We start from the raw sequence: 13,977 nt of genomic DNA on the forward strand, positions 1-13,977 counted from the left end.
GAGTGGTGAGGGTGAATGGGCCAGCTGGCAGGAGGGAGCCCTGGGAGGCGGTTGGTGCTGGGAGGGGGTGGGAGGGGTGGGATGCTGGCCTGCCTGGTGGGAGCCGGGCTCCAAGCAATAGACATGGGGCTGGAGCCCAGTGAGGGCCCAAGAGGTTACATCCTGGAGGCCAAGGGAAGGGTCACGGAGTGTTATGTAGTTTGAGGCATCTCTGCAGGAGACCTGAGGGCAACTGTGACCCCCCAACCCCGAGCCCCCAGCACCCCAGGGTGGAGGGGGTCAGCCAGAAGAGAGGAGCCCTGTGTGGCCCCGTCCTGACCCTAGCCCCCACCCCGAGTGCCCTTCTGTAACCCCTGACTGCTCTGCCGAACCACAGTCACACAGCTGGCGGGAGGGTCCTGGGTCTTGATGCAGCTCTGGGGCCAGGCCAGCTCCCGCCTCCCGCCCACACAGTGGGCCCTTGTCTCCACTCAGCTCGCTGGGTCCGAAGGCAGGCAGGCAGTCCTGTGGCCGCACCACAGCCCGCTGTGCGGCTTCCCTGCGGTGCCCGGTGAGTCCCTTCCCTGCTTCCCAGCCTCCCAGGCCGGGACCCCGCTCCTTCTGTCCTCCCTGGCTGCCCCTCTTTGGGCTGAGGGCCATGGGCACGTGGATCCCCAGTGGGACAGTTTCCTGGCTCAAGGGGCAGGCGTGACACCAAAGGGCCTGGAGATAGATTCAGAGAATGGGATGGATGCAGACCGGGGGTCCAGTCCGCAGGACCAGGTGGGCCTGTGGGTGTCGCTCCACCAGGCAGAGGGGTGTGTAATTGAGTCATTGTCCGGACGGAGCACAGGGCAGGCAGGTTAGACTGGAGCCCCCGCGGGGGTGACAGAGCCAGGGCCCTCTGCCTGATTTCTATGCAAAGAGCCTTGGCTCTTCCTGTGCAACGTTCACCAGCAGCGGCAGGTCCAAAGGATGATAGAGGTGCTGACTCAGAAGGGAGGTGTGGGTCGGATGACCTGTGCTGGCCCATGCTCCAGGGCGGAGCCCAGACAGGACAGGCTTCAGGCAGGTCTAGGGTAAGCCCCAACAACTTGCCCGGGATCCAAGGTCAGGGGACCAGGTTCTCTTGGGGGTCCCATGGCCTCCCTGGGCCTCAGCTTCCCTTCTGCGATGTGCTGCCCCCAAGAAAGGCCCCCCTGTGGAGGTAGATGGGCGCCCAGACTTAATCTGCTGAACTGGCCACACTGGGAAGGGACAGCTGCCTGGGAGACCTGGTACTTCCTCCTACAAGGGGGGCCTCCCCAGAACTTTGGGGCTCAGGTCGGGGCAAGGATGCTCCAAGAGCTGGGCAGCCCTGTCCTGCTCTGTGCAGCCAGCAGACACAGCAGCTGGTCTTGGGAGCCTCCCGCTCTGCCGCTCTATCCCCAGGCCAGGCGTGGGCCTGGGCTGCCTGTTCTGCTGATACCAGCTCGGGTGGTCCCAGGCCCTGGGGAGGGAGCCAAGTGGAGAGAATGTCCTGCTGTATCCATTCAACCCGGAGGGACATGTGACACCCACACCTGCTTCCTGCTTTCAAGTTCAATACACTGGGCCTCAGTGCACAGACTAGAGTCCCCCCCTTTCCCCTCCCCGCCCCCCCCACCTACTTCCCATCTCCTGTGGCTCCTCTCTGCTGGGATGGGGCAGGAGCAGGACTGTAGGATGGTGGCCTCTCTGGCCTCCTTGGGGTTCCTGTCACTGCTCCTCTGGCCTACACCATTCCTAGGTCTCTGAGGCACGTGTGCGAGTGTGGGAGCTGTTGGGGGCCCCTGTGGGTAGCAGTGGCTCTGTTGGACCTCCCCAGGACCCCCAGCCTCTCTCAGGAGCCCCAGGGACAGGGTGGCGGGTCACCTGCCCCCGCAGATGTCCCTCTGGGGCCTGGAGTCCAGGCCCCTTCTCTGCAGACCTGCTGGGGCCACCTTGGCCAGCAGGTGATCCCCACCTCTCCTGGCTACTCCCCAGAACCTCCTGACCCTGGTGACCCTGCAGGTCTGAGATGAGTGGTGGCAGCAGCTAGGGTGCCTTCCTCTTGTGTGTGGAACGTGACTGTGGGTGTTTGTCTCCCAAGTGTGTATCTGTGTGGGTATCTGTGGGGATGTGTGTGCATCTGCATGTGTCTCTGCTTCGTGTGTAAGTCTCTCCCTGGTTTTGTTTTTGTTTTTCTGACTGGTGTGTCAGTTCCTGTGCCTCTCTGTGTTTGTGGGGCTGGCTCCCGCGGTTGTGGGGCCCCTATTTAGGAACACTAAACCCCTCCTTGTCCAAAACGTTGGGTCCTGAGTGTGCACTTGGCTGGCCTCCTGGGCGGGTGGTGCTGACCTGCCCCAGGCACACAGGTGTGTAGGGTGAGGGGGCTCTGGCCAGGCTCCCTGCTTTCCCTCTGCGGGCTATGTTGACAGCAGGAAGGGGCCAATTTGGGGGTGCCGTGAAGAAGAGGTGGGCGGGGAGCCTGGGCCAGAGCGGTTCGAGGTGGGTGCAGGGAGGCGTCTGGTGTGGTTCAGCGCGTCTGCACCTACAAAGCCCCTCCCCCATCGGACGGGGGGAGGGGAGTGCGCCTGGACCCTGACCGCTGAGCCGCTGTCCCGGGCCCGCAGGGCATGGGGACCCCCAGAGTCCCCACGCGGACCGTGCTCTTCCAGAGCGAGAGGAGCGGCCTGACCTACCGTGTGCCCGCGCTGCTGCCCGTGACCCCCGGGCCCACCCTGCTGGCCTTCGCGGAGCAGCGGCTCAGCCCCAACGACGCGCACGCCCACCGCCTGGTGCAGAGGTGCGGCACGCTGGCGGGGGGCTCCGTGCGGGTGAGTGACCTTGCGGGGGGGGGGTGCCCGGTGCGGACGGGAAACTGAGGCTGCCCCCGCCCTCACCCCTCCCCCTTCCCGGCAGTGGGGCGCCGCCCAAGTGCTGGGCTCCGCGGCCCTGGAGGAGCACCGGTCCATGAACCCCTGCCCCGTGCACGATGCGCGCACCGGCACCGTCTTCCTCTTCTTCGTGGCCGTACGCGGCCAAACCCCCGAGGTGGCGCAGATAGCCACGGGCAGGAACGCCGCGCGCCTCTGCTGCGTGACCAGCCGGGACGCGGGGCGCACCTGGGGCAGCGCGCGGGACCTCACGGCGGAGGCGGTGGGCGCCACCGAGCGGGGTAGGCGGGCACAGGCGCCGGTGTACACCCGGGGGCGGGCCTGCACGGGGTGGGGTGGGTCCTCCCCGCTGGTGGGGGCGGGTCTGGCTAGTGGTCCCTCGGCTGCCCGGCCCCGCCCCCGCCCCCAGCCTAAGGACCCTGGAGGCTGTACCATCCTCCACCCCCGAGTCCGCAAACGGGTGCTGGCCACGCCAGAAGGAGCAGTCTGTTCATCTTCCTGAGCTGTGTCTTGATCTGAGCCCCCAAACCCCAAGGCCTCCCTCCTTAACCACTTCCTCCTCCTCCTCCTCCTCCTCCTCCTCAGCGGGGGTTGCAGGCAGGTTGACCTTACCACTGCCTCTGGGGCCACCCCAACCCTGTCAGGGGGCGGCTCTGAGACCTGGAGCTAATCAAAGGGCTACCTGTTGGTGTGGACCCCACCCCAGGGGACTGGCCCAGGCTGGCGGGGCTACCCAGTCCTGAAGCTCCGCCCTCCCCCCCCCCCACCCCACATCCCTCAGCTGCTCCTGCGGGGACAATGCTCACAATGGCCACCTGCTCACATGCTGGGAACCTGGCCAAGTGGCCTGCCTGGGCTCCCACTGGTGCTAACGTTCTCAGGAGGCTTGTCCAGCCCCAGAGGACTCAGGGTGGCTTGAAGGAGTGGAGGGCGGAGGCACGGTCAACGGGTGGCTCCCTCACAAACTGCTCCCTGGTCGGGCACTGCCCCCCATCCTCCCCACCACCTGCGGCTGTGGCTGTCGGCTCCTGAGGTAACCAGCAGCCCCTCCCATCTGCAGACTGGGCCACGTTTGCCGTGGGCCCAGGCCACGGCATCCAGCTGCGCTCGGGCCGCCTGCTGGTGCCAGCCTACACCTACCACGTGGACCGGCGTGAGTGCTTCGGCAAGATCTGCAGGACCAGCCCCCACGCCTTCACCTTCTACAGCGATGACCATGGCCAGACCTGGCACCATGGCGGCCTCCTGCCCAACCTGCGCTCGGGAGAGTGTCAGCTGGCCGTGGTGGATGCGGGGCAGGCGGGCAGTGTCCTCTACTGCAATGCCCGGAGCCCCCTGGGCAGCCGTGTGCAGGCCCTCAGCACAGATGAGGGCACCTCCTTCCTGCCGGGAGAGCTGGTGCCCACCCTGGCCGAGACTGCCCGGGGTTGCCAGGGCAGCATCCTGGGCTTCCCAGCCCCACCCTCTAATAGGCCTGGCGATGAGGGATGGTCAGTGGGCTCCAGGAAGACTCCCTTTCCTCCAAATCTCTGTCCTGGAGCCCAGGAATCCCCAGAGGAGGGGGCTGGAGACACCCAAAGGGGTGGGGGGCTGGGTGGGACAGAGAGATGTGGGGGCGGGACAGAGGGATCAGGGGACCCCAGCCCAGGGCCTGAGCTCGGTGGGGACAGGAGGGCCTGGTCCCTGCAGCTCCCTAGGCTCCCTGCCGCCCTGCCTCAGAGCCCCACGTGGCTGCTGTATTCCCACCCAGCGGGGCGCAGGGCTCGGCTCCATATGGGTGTCCACCTGAACAGGTCCCCCCTGGACCCCCACAGCTGGACGGAGCCTTGGGTGATCTACCAGGGCCCCAGCGGCTACTCTGACCTGGCATCCATCGGGCCCACCCCTGAGGGCGCCCTGACCTTCGCCTGTCTATATGAGAGCGGAGCCAGGGTGTCCTACGAGGAGATCTCCTTCTGCATGTTCTCCCTGCGCGAGGTCCTAGAGAATGTGCTTCCGGGCCCCGAGCCAACTGGCCTGGGGAGCAAGCCCCGGGAGCAGTGCTGGCCTTCCTGAAGGGCCCTCTGACCAGGCCTGGCCAGGTGCGCCTAGGAGGAGTGGGGAGGGCAAGGGCCTGGATGGAGCTCTGGGTGATCCCTGGATGGAGCTCTGGGTGGTCCCTTCTTTATGGAGAGCCGTGAGGGTAGGTCTTCATGAAGGACCCTGTGCAATGACACAGAAGTTCCATTTTAATACTGTCAAACAAGCAGGACTGGGCTTTGAGAAGGGAGCTCACAGCTGGAAGCCAGGGGAGGTGGGCTCTCAGCCTTGTAGGGGCAGGCGATGGGCTGTGGGTAAGGGTGTCTGGGGACCCTTAGACTAGAACAAGGTGCTGCACTGTCCTGGTGTCTGGCTCTTTAATCTCACTCTGCTCTCTGGTTTCTGGACGGGAAATAAAGGTGTTGTGCACTTATGCCCAGAGAAGTTTCTCTTGAGTTCTTTCCCTGCCAAAGCCCTAGGGAGGGCACCCGGTTCTCTAGCTCACGCCTCTGACCACCAGCCCAATCTTGTTGCATCGTCTGTTCCCTATCCCCACCCCACTGGCCAGACTCTCCAAGCCCAGGGCGTCAGGGGTGGGGCAGGATGAGGGCAGGAAAAGCAGGTCTCAGTATGGCAGCCCCCAGAGCTGTCTGGTCTGCACATGGGCTGCCCTGCGTGTCTGCATTTCCCATTGGAGTGTAGCGAGCAGGGTCACCTCCCACAACCTGCTCCCTGTTTCCTCATGGAAGCTCCTTTTTATTTCTTCTTCATTTTTGGTTATAAAAATAAAATATGCTTGCCCTAGCCGGTTTGCTCAGTGGATAGAGTGTCGGCCTGCGGACTGAAGCGTCCCAGATTCAATTCTGGTTAAGGGCATGTACCTGGGTTGCAGGCTTGATCCCCACCCCCGGGGCATATGTGGGAGGCAACCAATCCATATGTCTCTCTCACATCGATGTTTCTCTCTCTCTGTCTCTCCCCCTCCCTTCCACTCTCTCTAAAAATCAATGGAAAAATATCCTCGGGTGAGGATTAACAACAACAACAAAAAAATATGTTAATTGTAAAAAATTTGGGTATGTAGGAAACTATAAAGACAAAATAAAAATGTGCCCTGGCCGGGTAGCTCAGTTAGCCAGAGTATTGTCCCCATATGCCATAGGTGTGGGCTTGATCCCTGATTATGGCACATATAAGAATTAACCAATGAACGCATAAATAAGTGGAACAACAAATAGATGTCTCTCTCTCTCAAATCAATAAAAAAAATTTTACAAAAAGATCCCATATGACCTTCCCCCCTCTGCCCCCAAGCCATAACCATGATGTTCCTTTTGGTGTTTCTGACTTTTTCTTCTTTTAAAAAGATTTGACTGTGTTTTAGCTTTCCTGACTGTCACACTCCAGTCATCTACCTTTTGTGCCCCACCCCCCACCAGCCTGGACATAATTTCTTTTAAAAAAATATATATTTTATTGATTTTTTTTACAGAGAGGAAGGGAGAGGGATAGAGAGTTAGAAACATCAATGAGAGAGAAACATCAATCAGCTGCTTTCTGCACACCCCCTACTGGGGATGTGCCTGCAACCAAGGTACATGCCCTTGACCGGAATCGAACCCGGGACCCTTCAGTCCGCAGGCCGACGCTCTATCCATGAGCCAAACCGGTTTCAGCTGGACATAATTTCTTTACAAGGACTCTGCTGGGTAACCTGCCCAAAAGGTGGGGGTATCCAGGAGGCTTTGGAGCCTCCCAGGGCCTACAGCTGCCTAGGGAATGCAGGGCAGCCAGTCCCCATGGGAACAAGGTGGCCCCTCATCACTTACCTTCATTCTCAGTCCCCTATAAGCATGGCCACCTTTCTGGAGTCACCTCTGGGCTCCAGGCAGCGGCAGCACAGGAGCTTGGATCCAGGGCCTGTCAGTGGCCTGAGCCTGCCTGCACTCACCCAGGAACCCCAACTCAGGCCGACCACCCCTTCTGCGCATCCCAGGGGGACAGTCAGTCTGGAGCTATAGAACTTACAGGTGTGTATGGCCCATGTCCCGTCATTCAGTTCTGGACTGGGTGAGTAATGCCTCCCAAATTCATGTCCACCCAGAACCTCAGATTGTGACTTATTTGGAAACAAGTTCTTTGCAGGTGTGATGGAGATAAGGGTTGAGATGAGATCACCCTGGATGAGGTCCTAAGTCAGATGGGAGTGTCCTTATAAGAGACAGAAAAGGACACTCAGGAGGAGGCACTGAAGACAGAGACAGAGACTTGGAGGAGCACCCGGGGCCCCGGAAACCGAGGCCGCAGGGAGGACCGTCCTCTGGGAGCACGCCTGGTCACACCTTGGTGTCGGACTTCTGGCCTCCAGAACTGGGAGAGAATGACCACCTGTTGTCTAAGTACCCGATTTGTGACAACATTTAGTTGGAATTTGACTTCTCACCAGAAACCATGGAAACTGGGAAACAATGATGTGGTTCCTTCAAAAGTGCTGAGAGGAAATAGCCACCAACCTGGAATTCTATGCTTAGAAAAAGCATTCTTCAAGAACGAAGGAAAAATAGGGACGTTCTCACATACATGAAAATGAATTAGCTTGTCACCAGCAGACGTGCTAAAGAAACCATGAAAGCTCGTTGTTTCAATGGAAGGACTGTGACTCCAGATGGAACGTCACGGGACAGCAGCGGCAACGCACACAGTCGATAAATCTGGATGAACCTGACTGTGAACTGACAATGATTCCTCGGGAAGTTTCAATGTGCATAGACTTAAATATGGAATAAGAGCAGCGTTAAGCTGAGTGGGCAGCAAATGGGACGGAAGAGCTCAGAGATCCTTGTCCTGTCCAAGGAGAGGGAAATGCACCCATGCATGTTGGCCAAGGCTGGGGTCTGGATCTCTAGGGCAAATGCTGAAAGAACAGCAAAACTGTGTAATCACCAAATTAATAGAGGTGACAAATGGGAAAATAAAATAGAAAGTGCTCAATTTTAAAAAGGCAAGGAATGAGACACAGAGGAGAAACCAAGATGGCGGCATAGGTAAACACCTGAACTTGCTGCCGCACACAACCACTTCAAAACTACAACTAGAAGGGAAACCAAGATGGCGGCATAGGTAAATACCTAAACTGCTGCCTCACACAACAATTTCAAAACTACAACTAAAAGACAAAACGGACATCATCCAGAACCACAGGAAGGCTGGCTGAGTGGAAATTCTACAACTAGAAGGAAAGAGAAAAGCATACTGAGACTCAGAGGAGCTGCGGAAGGCAGAGGTACTGAGACGCGTGCACGGAGAGGGCTGGCAACTGAGTACGCGGATGTCTTTCTCAACCGGGAGGGAGACAATAGCTCCCGATGGTTCTGGGTGAGACTCTGGGGACCCAGACTCATTTGGGGGAGAAACTGGACTGTCTGGCAGCGGGTGAAACTCGAGGGTGGTTTTCTTTCAGAGGTGCTTGCAGCGATTACCGCGGGACACTGAGACCCAGGGGCGTCTTAGAAAAGAGCTGACGGGAAGCCAATGCTGTCTGCTCCGCCCTGAGACTCCACCCCATCCAAGCTGAGCACAGATGCTTTTGCAAGTCTTGTCTCATAAGGGTGTCTCCAGCACAGAAGTTCTCCCAGCGTAGACACAGCTGATCCTCACAGCCAGTTGGCCTGGAGATCAATTCCTCCCAGTGATACCAACATCAATCAAGGCTTAACTATAACAAGACTGTGCACACAGCCCACAAAGGGGTGCACCAAGAGTGTCCACCTCAGGTAACTGGGAAGGCTGAGCCACTGGGCCCTATAGGACACCTAGCACACAAAGCCACTCTATCAACTCAGGGAAGCAGCCAAAATGCGGAGGCAAAGAAACAGGTCACAAATGAAAGAAATGGAGGAAGGCAAACTACTGGATATAGAGTTCAAAACCACAGTTATAAGGTTTTTCAAGAATTTTCTAAAAAAGGCCGATAAATTTAACGAGACCCTCGAGGATATGAAAAGGGACCAACTAGAAATTAAGCATACACTGACTGAAATAAAAAATAATATACAGAGTTCCAACAACAGATTGGAGGATCGCAAGAATCAAGTCAAAGATTTGAAATACAAAGAAGTAAAAAACACCCAACAGGAAAAGAAAAAAAAAAAGAATCCAAAAATATGAAGATAGTGTAAGGAGCCTCTGGGACAACTTCAAGCGTACCAACATCTGAATTATGGAGGTGCCAGAAGAAGAGAGAGAGCAAGATACTGAAAACCTATTTGAAGAAATAATGACAGAAAACTTCCCCCACCTGGTGAAAGAAATAGACTTACAAGTCCAGGAAGCACACAGAACCCCAAACAAAAGGAATCCAAAGAGGACCACATCAAGACACATCATAATTAAAATGCCAAGGGCAAAAGACAAAGAGAGAATCTTAAAAGCAGCAAGAGAAAAACAGTTAGTTACCTACAAGGGAGCACCCATACATCTGTCAACTGATTTCTCAACAGAAACTATGCAGGCCAGACGGGAGTGGCAAGAAATATTCAAAGTGATGAATAGCAAGAACCTATAACCAAGATTACTCTACCTAGCAAAGCTATCATTCAGAATTGAAGGTCAGATAAAGAGCTTCACAGATAAGAAAAAGCTAAAGGAGTTCATCACCGCCAAACCAGTATTATATGAAATGCTGAAAGGTATTCTTTAAGAAGGGGAAGAAGAAGAAAAAGGTAAAGATAAAAATTATGAACAACAAATAGATATCTATCAACAAGTGAATCTAAAAATCAAGTGAATAAAAAATCTGATGAACAGAATAAACTGGTGAATATAATAGAATCAGGGGCGTAGAAAGGGAGTGGACTGACAATTCTCTGGGGGAAAGGGGTGCGGGGGGTGCGGGAAGAGACTGGACAAAAATCGAACACCTATGGATGAAGACAGTGGGGAGGAGGGTAAGGGCAGAGGGTGGGGTGGGAACCAGGTGGAGGGGAGCTATGGTGGGGAAAAAGAGGAACAATTGTAATAGTCTGAACAATAAAGATTTATTTTTTGTAAAAAAAGACAATGAATGAGAGAAAATACACACCGAACTGGTAAGATAAAGAGAAAAAAAAATTAAGAAACCAATCGAAATACAAGCATATCAGAATTACATTAATGTAAATTGACTAACATTCCTATTAACAGACAAAACGGTCATGGCAGAAAGCAAAACAACAACAGTAAACCCCACCCCAAACCCAGCGATATCCCCCTGTCAGCAGACAGAAGATGGAAAGAGAAAGGTTGGAGGCTAAAAGAAAAAAATAGCCCAGGAAACAGCTGGTGGCGCTGTGTTTCTATCAGTCAAGGACCTTACAGCCAAACATATAAAGGGACATGTTTTCACTCAACAGAAAATTATAGCAGTATTAAGTTTGTATGTACCCAATATTATGCCTCAAAAAGTGAAACAAAAATGGACAGATATATTGGGGAAAATAGACCCACAATTATAATAGCAAGTTTTAGACACGAGTCTCTCAGTAATTGACAGAACTAGCAGACAACAATAAAATCAGTAGGGACAGGGCAGGTGTGGCCAACCTGCCTAACAAGCTAAACTATATTGACACCTGCAGACAGGGCACAAAACACCTGCAGGAGGTGCCATCTTTCCAAACGCACCAAGATACAAAATTAAATCCCCACAGGCTTCAAAGACTTGAAAAACCACAGGGAAATTGAGCCAGAAATTAAACAAAGGATAATTAAACATCTTCATATGTTTAAGAATTTAGAAACAGTATTCTAAATAACTCACAGTTCAAAGAACCCATAGTGGAGATTAGAAGAGATTTTGAAATTAATTATGCAAACACTACACAAAACTTGTGGGATGATGCTGAAACCAGAATTAGAGGGAAATGCACATGTTAGAACAGAAGGAAGATGACAGTCCTGCTCTCTCGAGAAAAAGGTCAGCGTATTTGGTCCAGACAAAGCAGAAGGAGGAAATGACAAAGAGCAGAGCAGTGGGACAGGAAAATCCCACAAGAGAGCAAAGAAAGCCAAAGGTTGGGTTTTGAAAAAACTAATAAAATGAACAAACTCCTGATAGGCTGGTCACGAAGAAAGGAAGAGAATAGTCCAGCTGAAGTGGCTTAGTTGGTTGACCATCGTCCCATGCACCGAAAGGTTGCTGGTTCGATCCCCAATCAGGGCACATACCTGGGTTTCGGGTTTGATCCCCGTCAGGGATGGTACAGAAGGCAACTGATCTCTCTCTCTCTCTCTCTCTCTTTCTCTCTCTCAGTGCCCACAAATAACCAATGCCAGGAATGAGAAAGGACATACGGGACCCTACAGACACTCAAAGATTTCAAGGGGACTTGAGGAGCAACTTTATGCTAATAAAGTTGAAAATTTAGATAAAATGGACAAGTTTTGGAAAAATATGACATTGGAACTGACACAAGATGAAAGGGGAAATCTGGAGAATCTTGGTAAAGAAATGGAATCTATCATTTAAAATCTGCACACTAGGTACACTCCAGGCGTCTGTGGCTTTCCTAGCGAATCCTGTCAAACACTAAGAACGGACCAGCACACGTCGTGTGTCCCTGGGGAGAGCATGGGGCTGACACTGTGGGCGCTGCTCCTGGGAGGAGAAACCGTTAAAGAGCCAAGGAATTAGGTACATTTTAAGAAGTAAAGTTCACCAAGCATACTGACACAACACCTAAAGCACGATCCGTGAAAGGGCAATTCGATGAGAAAAGTTGACACCACACGTTAAGAGAATGAAAAGACAAGCCACCGACTGTAGGAAAATTGTGGCAAGACTCGTAGCTGGTAGTTTCACTTTGTACGAAATTGCCAAACCATCTTCCACCATGGCTTTACCATCTGTGTATCTTCTTTGGTGAGGGGTCCAGGTCTTTGCCTATTTTTCAGCTGGGTTGCTTGTTTTCATAGCGTTGAGTTTTAAACCTCGTTTGCATATTATGGCAAGTACGTCTATAAAAAGATGCCGCATAGCATGTCACCAGGGAAATGCAGAATAAAACAGCAGTGAGATGCCACTGCACATCTATCAGAATGGCCAAAATTTTGCCGGAACACTGACAGCATCAAATGCCGGGAGCAGCAGGCTTCTCACTCATGCTGGCGGGAATGCACAATGGTGCCCCCACTCGGGAGACAGTGTGGTGGTTTCTTACAAAACAAAACAGACTCCTACCATAGGATCCAGCATTGTGCTCCTTGGCATTTACCCAAAGAAGTTGAAGACGTATGTTTACATGGAAACCTGCCCACGGATGTTTATAGCAGCTTGTTCATAATTGCCAAAACTTGGAAGAAACCAAGATGTCACATCCTTCAGTCTGTGGCCCTGCAATTGACCTCCCAGCTGGACCTCTCGGCCCTGGAGGGAGCAACAGGGCTCTGGCTGTGGGGAGGCCCAGCTGCCCCCATGAGCCTGAGGATTTGGGGATATATGGAAGCCTGGGTTTCATTCTTGTCTTTCCACTCTTATCTTGGCTTGGAGATGGTGTGGTTAATTTTATGTGTCAACTTGGCTAGGCACAGTATCCAGCTTTTGGTCAAATGCCAGTCTAGATGTTTCTGTGAAGGTTTTCTCCCCCGCCCACCTTTTTTTTTTTTTTTTTAAGTGATGAGATTGGCATTTAAATCAGCAGACATTGGATAAAGCAAATGCCCTTCGTGATGTGGTGGGCCTCATCCAATCATGTGAGGTTTAGGAGAAGAGACTGAGGTCCCCTGAGGAAGAGGGACTTCTGCCTCCTGACAGCCTTCGGACTCAAGCTCCTGGGTCTCCAGCTGCTGACTTGCCACAATAGCATGAGCCAGTTCCTTTAACATAAATCTCTATACACACATCCTACAGGTTCTGTTCCTCTGGAGAACCCTGACTGACTCAGGGACCTCTCCCTCTGCCCCCTCTCCCCCGCCTGTGTTCCCTTCTGTACATCAGTCCCTTTCTGAACTGCAGGCCACCCATGCGTCATCCCACCACTGCATCTGGTCCAGGTGCCCTGACAGTCCCTGTGGCTCAGGGGCTGACCTCCTAGCCCAGACATGGTCATCTTCCCAAACTGACCCTCTGTCCCTATTAAACACTCTTTCTCCCCTCTCCCCACTCCGGTCCCCCTACTCTGTCTCTGTGAACCTGACTCCTCCAGGAACCTCAAATCAGTGGAATCACATCATGTTTGTCCTTCTGTGTCTGGCTTATTGCACTGAGCGTCAGTCCTCAGGGTCCTGTCATGTCGGAGCAGGTCTCAGTCTGTGCTCCCTTTTCAGACTCAATCATACTGGGCTGTGTGGAGGGACCCAATTCGACAGTCCTTTCATCCCTCCACGGACATTGGGGCTGCTGCCATCTGTTGGCTATTGTGCATTGATGTACAAACTTTAAAAATTATTTTAACAGTTGGATAATGTTCCATATAACAATTTATTTTTGGAATTCAAATGAGATAAAAACATAACAAAAAAACAACCATTAATTTGTGCCCAAGGCAGGGGCCCAGGCAGCTCCCGCCATCCAGGCCGAACCCCCAGGCTGGCTTCATTTTGCCTGAAGACCAACAAGAGCTGAGTCCTGGGGATCTGTGTGCCTGGCCAAGACCTCTGGCTGGGAGGAGCCAAAGGGTGGGGGAGGCTGGGAAGTGGCTCCTGGGGTGGACTGAGCGGCCACCCCATGGCAGACATCAGGCTTCAAGGCCAAATCCTGGACACGTGGCCACCTCTGCCCAGAGTCTCTTCCTGCCTGAGGGCAGACAGCTCGGCCACTCATTCTTCTGCTCCAGTGGCTCTTGGAGGTGCCCCTGAGATGTGGTGAGCTCAGGGCACCCCAAGATGTGGGAGCCGAAGGCTGAAGGGAGCTCCACACCCCTGTCCACAGTGAGTCAGTGGGCTCAGGAGTCACAAACACAAGGTCCCACAGGCAGGTAGGGCAGCCTGACTGAGGTCAGAGGGTACAGGACTCTCAGGAAGGGTTCGATTGAGCCCCAGTTAGGGGGCTCCAGTGATTGGGGTGAACACTGTGTTGGCCTTGATCACCCTCAGGAGGACTCCCCAC

General features: G+C 54.0%; 1 protein-coding gene across 1 annotated transcript; it reads left to right on the plus strand.

The window, feature by feature from the left end:
- Window positions 1-2,291: 2,291 nt before the first annotated feature.
- Window positions 2,292-5,281, plus strand: NEU4 (neuraminidase 4). The gene is made up of 4 exons (XM_079782726.1): window positions 2,292-2,354; window positions 2,613-2,816; window positions 2,902-3,157; window positions 3,937-5,281. The coding sequence occupies exons 2-4, from the start codon at window positions 2,616-2,618 to the stop codon at window positions 4,929-4,931; spliced, it is 1,452 nt and encodes a 483-aa protein (XP_079638852.1). The 5' UTR covers window positions 2,292-2,354; window positions 2,613-2,615; the 3' UTR covers window positions 4,932-5,281.
- Window positions 5,282-13,977: the final 8,696 nt, after the last annotated feature.

Source organism: Cnephaeus nilssonii, assembly GCF_951640355.1.
Source record: "Cnephaeus nilssonii genome assembly, chromosome: 10".
Classification (NCBI taxonomy): Eukaryota; Metazoa; Chordata; class Mammalia; order Chiroptera; family Vespertilionidae; genus Cnephaeus; species Cnephaeus nilssonii.